The following is a 10,000-nucleotide window of genomic DNA, read 5'->3' on the forward strand; positions in this document are numbered from 1 at the left end:
TGTCCCTTGGGGTCGTAAAATATATTGCAGTTAAAGCATTCCATATTGTAAGTAGGCAGATTTGAGTTTAGTTTTGGTGGGGTTGTTATTTACTCGTTTACTCTTTTACTCTTTTATTCTTTTACTTGTTTCAGTCATTTGACTGTGGCCATGCTGGAGCACCGCCTTTAGTCGAGCAAATCGACCTCAGGACTTATTCTTTGTAAGCCTAGTACTTATTCTATCGGTCTCTTTTGCCGAACCGTTAAGTTACGGGGACGTAAACACACCAGCATCGGTTGTCAAGCGATGCTGGGGGGACAAACACAGATACACAAACATATACACACACACACATATATATATATACATATATATACGACGGGCTTCTTTCAGTTTCCGTCTACCAAATCCACTCACGAGGCTTTGGTCGGCCCGAGGCTATAGTAGAAGACACTTGCCCAAGGTGCCACGCAGTGGGACTGAACCCGGAACCATGTGGTTCGTAAGCAAGCTACTTACCACACAGCCACTCCTACGCCTAATATTGGGAGTAAGATGGTTTTCGCTTTAGTAGTAACAACAATAACATTACAGTTACCCATGACAATCTGAAAGCATTGGTGATCATTACCACCGTCTCCACTACAAGAACTTCTTGCACGGATACTTTAGAAGCAGACATCAACAGAAATACCTCAACTCCTAACACACCTAACTGAGACAATTACAATTAACACCAGCACCACCACCATCACATCCACTTTGACAACAAGCATTACAACCAGCAGCAACAACAACATTAACAATAGCTGCAGTGAGAGCTCTGCATGGTTTATTATAGTCTAGGGCAACCTGCACCCAGTTTCGTGCGGATCTTTTGCAGCAGTCACAAAGACTGGTTTCACATGACAGAGCTTCATAAGACAAGAAGAAACAAAAGTTAAGAGAAGTTAAGGCGGTGAGCTGGCAGAAACGTTAGCACGCCGGGCGAAATGCTTAGCGGTATTTCATCTGCCGTTACTTTCTGAGTTCAAATTCCGCCGAGGTCGACTTTGCCTTTCATCCTTTCGGAGTCGATAAATTAAGTACCAGTTACGCACTGGGGTCAATGTGATCGACTTAATTCCTATATCTGTCCTTGTTTGTCCCCTCTATGTTTAGCCCCTTGTGGGCAATAAAGAAATAAGAAACAAATGTTAAGAGAAGTTAAAAGACTAGTCCAAAGGGCAGTATCAACCACTGCCCAGACTGAGAAGAGGAGCATCATCGTCGTTTACTGGATTCCCCCACTTTGAGGATAAAACAAAACAAAACAAGTACAATGATGCATGAGTACACACCTACACGAATGAATGTGCTTCAATCCACCTCCTCTTCTGACGTCGCCCATGAGGGCAAGTAAACCGACTGCTTACACATCTCTCACCAAACCACTATAACAACTATTTCTCGCAAATAACCTTCTATTACATGAACTTAATTGTCACAATCACTTGGCAAAAATTATCCCAACTATAAGTTTGCGTCAAAACATACTGAAATCCACGAAGTAAACAAAAAAGAAATTTACAAATTTCAAAAAAGTCGAAGAAACAGAACCAGTGTTTCCAAAATTCAACAATTTCACCGTCACCAAGTCATACTCTGTAGCACTCACATTCACTAAAATAATTATCGATCAAATGAAATCTCAGCTGTTCTGCCCTTGTGCCACAATCTGAAACCATTAAGGCAGCGACCTGGCCAAATTGCTAACACCGGACAAAATGCTTAGTGGCACTGCGAGTTTAATTTCGGCTGAGTTGCTTTTCATCCTTTCGGGGTCGATAAAATAACTACTGAGTCGATGTAATAGACTAGCTTCTTCCCCACAAATTTCAGGCCTTATGTTTATGGTAGAAAGGATTATAATTATTATTATGTGAGAGAGCAGTGCATGCCATCAAAGTGACACTGGGGTACAATTATACGAAGCCCAATATACCCATCATTACTACCCGTCTGATAAAGGTACACCAGGCACATGCATCACGATCACATGTGCGCAACATGGTGAACTTATATCAAGATAAATAGCGAACGACCTTGCAGGTGGGACTCAGCTAGAAGTTTTTCAGTTTGAGTAGCCCATCCTGTTCAAAAGGTCCTAGAATAAGGTTTGTTTAAGGATGATGAACAAATCACCCATGTTTCCAGAGGTGAATTATTCAAACCCCAAAGAATTCCTCTCAACACATGGCTATGATGCTCCCGCACTACTTCTGCTCGTGATCAGAGATGCACATAACATCATCCATTAAGGGACATGTTCAACTGGTTAAGGTCAAGCAACTGACAAGCAAATCTGTGGCATTGAGCAGAATATTTGCTGTAGCCCATTATTATTATTATTATTATTATTATTATTATTATTATTATTATTATTATTATTATTATATTATTGTTGTTGTTGTTATTATTCAGTAGTTTTATTTTTATAATGTGCTTTCGCTTCATTACCGAGCGCAGCTTTGTGTGCCTTGGGTATGTGCTGTGGTTTGATGTGATGCTCTTTTAGTTATTATTATTATTATTATTAGTATTATTATTATTATTATTATTATTATTATTATTATTATTATTATTATTATTATTTATTGTTCATGTCATTGATGATAATTTTTAAAACATATTTTGAAGTAGATATTCTCGAACGGTGAAGTTGTTAGTGGTGTAATGATGCAGTTGGTAGTTGATTCATTGTGAGACAGAGAGGTGGGGGATGGGGCGTTAGCAAAAACTGCGATGAGAACGAAATTCTCTTTTTCCTTGGGGCCCCCCCCACTCAACACCATCACCACCACCAACAACAACAATCATAAGAGCAAATGAAAGAAAGAAAGAAAGAAAGAAAGAAGAAGAAGAAGAAGAAGAAGAAGAAGAAGAAGAAGAAGAAGAAGAAGAAGAAAAAGAAAAATGGGGGCGTCTCCTATACAAAGCCAACAACCAATAGAATAGGCATGATGAATATTCAAATACCTACGAAATTGGTGTGTCTCATTTGTAGTGATATTGCGTTTGCTTCTCATGCGATTTCCCCCTGATCTTCTTTTACATTTTTAAGTTAATGGGCAGTAATGGAGTTGGTCACGCTGTGTAAGTCGATCATGAGAAAGTGGAGCGAATAATAACACGCTGTCCTGCCAATTGGTCGTTTGAGACTGGTCGACTGGAAAGCCTTTATTGTTGTTATTGTCGTCGGTCCATAACTTCACGTACTCCGCACACACACAGACACTCACACAGAGACACACACACACATACACATATATAGGCTTACATACATTCATTTCAACAAACCATGCTATATACTCTCAGCTATTCGGATGACATGTAAAGAAAAATGTAAACATTCTTTATTTCAATTATATTAAAAAAGGAAGAAAAAAAAAGAGAAGTAAAAGAACAGAAAGCAGCTTTTTATTTCTTCTTTCTCTCCTCTCTTCTCATGATTCTTTCGATATAAGTTTTATTAAACGAATATTCTTTTTAGAAAGAAGCTTTGTTGTGATACACAATGGAGATGGAGACTAGCTTTGTAACAACAGACAATGAATCCTCAGAATGTGTGAAACGGAGAGACGGTTTCTACCCTAAGTTAGAGAAACGGGACTCTGGAATTACTGCCGATTCGTCTTATTCTTCGACCTCATGGCGAAACAGTTATGAAGAAACCCCAGAATATGAGAACAATGTATTCGAACTGAGTATCGAGCGTTCTTCAAGCGGCTCAACTTTGGATTTGAGTCAACCAATAGACAACTGCCAGCCTATGAAAGCATCAAATAAAGTGAGTATCTTGGCAAGCTTATACCGATTTACAAATTTGCGTGATAGTGAGATGACGAAGCTGCGTCAGTATTGCTTTTCATTTAGTAATGGTTTTCTATTCTTAAAATTTAATGTACTTTCTGTCAGTCTTTCTCTGTCTGTCTGTCTCTCTGTCTATCTTTGTCTGTCTCTCTTTCCCCTCTATCTCTTTCTCTGCAGTTATCGTTGTGGTTTGCTGTTTTTTTAAATCTATCTTTTACCTGAATATTGCTGTGTAGCTTTGATGGTAAAGTTCTGAATTGGGTATTTTCCAAGCTCTGTTTTGGAACGCTTTTGATATCACCCCACCCCTGAGACCGCCCCTGATTTTATGATACAGATTCAATGCTTTTTTCAAGTTATCTAAATTAAAGCCTTTTATCAAAATTCTATGTTTATTTATATCCCAAACACTAGCTTAATAACGATAAAATTATTTTACTAAATTCTTCATTATTTTCAAAATGAATTGAAACGAAAGCAGTGTGTTTATGCAGAAATAGGGTTACAAAACAACGAGTGTTCGGACCCCTCTGAGGTCGCACTACTTGATCTGCTCAGCACTGCAGTCAAATATTTCTCAAATGACTTCTTCCCGTGTTAAAAAAAAAATGTATTGAATAATGTAATCCAAGATGTATTTACAAGAAAATTAATAAATAAAAAAAAAGGCAGGATGTTCACGGCTGGAACGCCTTTGATTAAAGGGCTGTTCCATCTGGGCTGACCTCGGGTTAAACAGCAACAAGGTGAACCATCGAGTAAACCGCAATACAGTCGTTTGATATTTTAGAAATAACAACCAAATATCCTTAAATAGGAACTTACCGTTAAAAAATGGGAAGGCCGCATTAAAATGATGTGCTTGAGACCTCTTGAAAAGACGGGATGGCCACAATTCGATCGACAACAACAACTGCAACAACAACAACAAAATCAGTTTTTAGCTTTTGATTCTTCTGCGCTGCTCAGCGCATTGAGCGGTAACCTTCATCCATCAGGTTTCGTTGGTTGCTACTCCTGTACAACCATTCCATATAATATCGGTTTCAAATTTTGGTACAAGGCCAGCAATTGTGGAGGAGGGAGGAGGGTGCTGAAAGAATGGCGGCATTTGAACCCAGAACGGAAAGTCTGAAGAAATGCCGCTAAGCTTTTTTTTCCGGTTTGGCAGCGATACTGCAGGCTCAACGCCCTGTCAATTCCATGTAATATTGACTGTTTTCCTGTCATCTTGAGATGTTCGGCCTGATCCTTATACGCCTACCGACTTGTGTACACAAGTCTTGACCGTTTTCGAGTGCTTTTGTTCAGCTACACGGAAAATGTAGCAAGCCAAACGAAATCGCCGCTCAGTTGGTGCAATCTCTTGTAGTAGTCGTGATCTCGCTCTTCTCATGATCTCATTTGTGACACAGTCCCACCAGCTGAGCCTCAGCATCTTTCTAAAGCACCTTTGATGAAATACATTTAGTTTTCTATCTGTCCTTCCCGCGCTCATCCAATTATAAAAACCATAACATTTGAAGTGTCACAATTGATGTCAATAACACGTTATATTTATCAGAGAAAAACTGGACAGTTGAACAAACGGAACTATTTTACTGGCGTTCAATGTAAAGAATAGTTTAATTTAGTGCGTCATTTGTGACTGCTAACAACCCGAAAAGATGTTTAAATGTTAGTTATTAGGAAATACAGATATAAACTATGGTATTTACGAGTGCTTCTAGGTGGACCTCCGACATGGTATAACTTCTTTCTAATTTTGGCACAAGGCCAGTAGTTTTAAAGGTTAAAAGTCGATAACTTCCCGGAAAGGATTAAATGCATAGCCGACCTCAACGTATTTGAACTTAAAACGTAAAGATCCGGAAGAAATGTCACAGAATTTTTTGTTCGGGTGCGGTAACGATTCTACTAGCCTTCGACATGCTATAAATAATAGTCAAAACCCTGCCGCATCTTCAAAAAACTTAGAGACACCTTGGATGATTATTTCTTAAATGTTCATCAGACGACAGATTTATCATTGACGACAGACGACAGATTTATCGCTTTTGATCATAAGTTTACCCGGTCAGGACTGATCTGGGGCTAAATATAGACAATAATCTAACAAAATATTCTTTAAAATATTCCACCGTCTTAAAACAGTGAGGTGGGCATTAAATGACGTAGCCCTAGATACTCTTCTTTTATTAGGGGCTCTCAACTCTCGGGGAAGCTGTAGGGGGATTGTCATGAGTATTTTAAAACTTGTGGAACCCATCCTTCTAGTTTGAACAAAGCTGGTTTCTTTCTGGAGATAAATTAGTAGCAGTAGTAGTAGTAGAGAGAGTGAGAAGGAAGGAAAGAAGGGAAAAGATAGGAGGGAAGGAAGAGGAATCGATTCTAGTACTTGACTGTAACTTTAAGGTTGAAAAGAAAAGAAATATTCTTGGTTGGATTTGAACTTGGAGAATAGAAGAGCAAACATAAAAAAAACTGTAATGTATGCTGCTCGACGCTGCCAAATCTCTACCTGAGACCGAGATAAATTCTGGATGATCTTGACTGATATGCCTTTGATCATAAGTCTGGTCGATTAGGGCTCACCAACGGTTAAACAACAACGATAACTATAACATAGCCATACCTACAAATTTCGTATGTTATTTTATATTCCACATTTGTTCTTGTTGTTTTGTCGCTTCATAACATTCCAGCTACACCTATGACAAAATGGCATTCCAGTCATAATTGTCACATCTTTGTTTTTATAACATAGTGTATCTAGGACTACACCATTGAATGTGCTCTTAGTGTCTTAAAGATACTTGGGTTTGATTTGAGACTGGGTTTGATTCGTGGTGCATATGATGAATATTTGATTTGAAAAGTACACCTTGTAATTAAGCAAAGTTAAGCGTAAAAATACTTGTTGTTTCAGTACAGGGTTTTATATACATCAACGAAACACACACACATATAATTCATATGTGTGGCTGTGTGGTAGAAATTTTGCTTCCCAACCATATGGTTCCGGTTTCAGTCACACTGAGTAACACTTTAGGCAAATGTTTTCTATTATAGCCTTAGGCCAACCAAAGCCTTCTGAGTAAATTTGGTTGACGGAAACCAAACGAAGCTTGTCGTATATATGTATGTATCTATGTGTGCGTCTTTATGCTTGTGTTTCCCCCCCCCCCCCATCCGTTTGACTACTGTTGTTAGTGTCTTTACGTTCCCGTAACTTTTCGGTCGGGCAGAGAAACTGATAAAATAAGCACCAGCCTTAAAATAACTGAGTACTGGGGTCGATTCGACTAAAAGTCCTTCAAGGCGGTGCACCAGCATGGTTGCAGACTAATGACTGAAACAAGTAGAGGATAAAAGATATATATATATAAGTATAGGCCTCTTTTGGAACTTGACCATAACGTACGCAGTCTTATGGATGACACTTGAATTTCTGACTTAGAAGATGAATCAGAGAGCATAAACTGGAATATCATTCGACTAAGTGAGGTGAAAAGAAAGAGGGAGTGCAAACTCATTCTAAAACGTGGTCACATTATTCTGGATAGGCGAAGACGATAAAAGCGAAACAGGCGATGATAAATAAGGTTAATATATATATATATATATATATATATATATATATATATATATATATATATATATACACACACACATACATATATATCCAAATGCAATGGAAGCAGTATTCAGTATCAAAAGCTATCTATGTCTCATACTTAATGTATATACACCATTGAGAGACAAGTTACTGCGATATTCGTCCAAAGATAATATCTGTTACGGACGTGCTGAGTTTAATATATATATATATATTTGTCACGCACACATACACACATGCATTTGTATATATATATATATATATATATATATATATATATACTAGCAGAAATACCCGGCGTTGCCCGGGTTAAAGAGAATAATGAAATCTAAAAACGCCGTCTAGACTACGCATCATCTTTATATATAGAGATGTATATACACACACGCACCCAAACACACGTATATATATGTATATCAATATAAATATATGAAAGTCAATGAAGTTTCGTAAAAGAAGGTGATCATGTACATACTTTCTTGCTGTTGTGATTATAACACCTCATTGTAAACTATGTTCCTTGTTTTCCCTTGTGGAGCATATACAAATAGGTTTTTTGTTGCTGCCCACTTTGAGCAGCCAACATACAGTTGTCCATGTGAGAAGCAGGGCTCTTCCAAGAGAAGACCAGCTACAGACAGTGTTTGACCCTGATATTTGTTTATGGACATGGCAAAAGTCACACGAAGGGGGAATTGTAGTCTTCTGAATGTAAAAGGAATGTCTGCTCCTGATGGAGTAAGAGGAATTCTTGGAATAAAGACGTCATCCCCTTTTGCACATCCAGAAAGAATGGTAGCCTCGATAACGTGTGACATCATTTTCTAAATAATGCTCATCTGTTATGTTCGGGTTAAAATTTCATCAACATCAAAAATATATGAATTTTCATGGGAGTTATGGCCGTTATGCAAAGAATATAATTTCCAAATTTCATAAAGATCCATTCAGTACTTTTGACGTAGTTTTGGATAAGAAAACAAATGACTAATGTGTGTGTTTGTGTGCATGTGTATGTGTGTGTGATGGGTGTATATATGTATAGATATCTGTATGCATGTATATATGTATATATGTGTACATATTAAATGTACATCTATATATATATATATATATATACATCTACACATATGTATACATATACATGTATGTATAGATCTATATATATATACATATACGTGTACATCTATATGTATACATATACATCTCTCTCTCTCTCTCTCTCTCTCTCTCTCTCTCTCTCTCTCTCTCTCTCTCTCTCTTTCTCTCTCTCTCTTTCTCTCTTTCTCTCTCTGTGAAAGTATGTCACTACAGTATCGAAATGTGATTGTTTCAGTGAGTGGAATAGTTTCATTTTTAAAGTGAAAGTATTTGACATGAGTGTTTTTGTTTCACTTTTGACACGTAATACTTAAATAGTGGAGGAGATATTATGTTGCCGTGTGCTCGAACTCTGTAAGAAATTAATAATTTTTTGACTAAAACACAACTGGAACCCTAAGTAAGGCATGTGTAAAATTTGAATGAAATTGGTTGCGTAGTTCTCGAGTTTTAGGGATTCACACAGACAGACAGACAGACAGACAGACAGACAGACAGACAGACAGACACACATTCTCATTTTTATATATATAGATATATATATATATATATGCGCATATATACATATGTGTATGTGTGTGTGTGCATTTGTAATATATGTATGCACACATGCTCTCATATATAGAGGTTAACTTTGCCTTTCATCCTTTCGGGGTCTAAGAAAATAGTTGCTGTTAAGGACCGGGATTGATGTAATTGACTTTCCTTCATCCCCGAAACTGCTGTGCCAGAATTTGAAATCGGTATAACTTGTAGGGCTAAGGCAGCGAGCTGGCAGAATCGTTATTGTGCCGGGCAAAATGCTTAGCGACATTTCGTTTGTTTTTACGTTTTGAGTTCAAATTCCAGCGGGATCAACTTTGCTGGTCATTATTTCGGGGTCAATGGAATAAGTACCTTTTAATTAACTGGTAGCGTCAAGCAGACAAAGTATTGAGGGCGAAACCGATAGCTTACGACTACTGCATGTTATGGAGGATTCATTATTAGAAATAAAAAGACTCAACTTTTACTGGTTCTGTTATTAGAAAGGAAGCATAGTTGTGTGTTTAAGAAGTTCACTTCACATCTGCACGACGTTGGGCTCGATCTCTGTGCCAAATTCCTTGGTGGACAGAAACTATATGATAATCTGTCGAAACGATCATTGAGGACCTTGGATGGAAGCCTTAACCTGTCGCTTGATTAAATATCACTACTTGATCGTTGAATGCCTTTAGCAGAGTCTACTCTGTCAAAAGCATTTGGACGAGAAATCTGGTTTGAGTATAACTTCTCTCCAGTATCGTGGCTTTTGAAAAAGATTCATAGACGCTCCCCTTCTTGCCTTGCTTACGCAGTAAATAAACAATTGTAATTGAATATGATTTACTTCTATCAAAGATCACAGAACTTTATTGTGTTAAACTTCATATTATTATTTGATTTCTGAACACATATAAAGTC

The 10,000-nt window shown here is 37.7% G+C and overlaps 1 protein-coding gene across 3 annotated transcripts in view; it reads left to right on the forward strand.

Annotated features, from left to right (window-relative positions):
* The window catches only part of LOC106876733 (solute carrier family 12 member 2), a 127,959-nt gene that overhangs the window by 9,825 nt on the left and 108,134 nt on the right, over positions 1 to 10,000 (forward strand). The window contains exon 2 of one of the 3 annotated variants that reach the window (XM_052966113.2): positions 3,515 to 3,811. The exons of 1 other annotated variant lie outside the window; for it this stretch is intronic. In XM_052966113.2, coding sequence (XP_052822073.1) covers positions 3,539 to 3,811 — 273 coding nt within the window. In that variant the 5' untranslated portion in view covers positions 3,515 to 3,538. Of the gene's footprint in view, positions 1 to 3,076; positions 3,812 to 10,000 lie in introns of those variants that run through there. One more of the 3 variants, XM_089349740.1, reaches the window with a different exon arrangement.

The sequence above is a fragment of the Octopus bimaculoides genome, chromosome 3 (genome assembly GCF_046866305.1).
Source record: "Octopus bimaculoides isolate indiv1 chromosome 3, ASM4686630v1, whole genome shotgun sequence".
Lineage (NCBI taxonomy): Eukaryota > Metazoa > Mollusca > Cephalopoda > Octopoda > Octopodidae > Octopus > Octopus bimaculoides.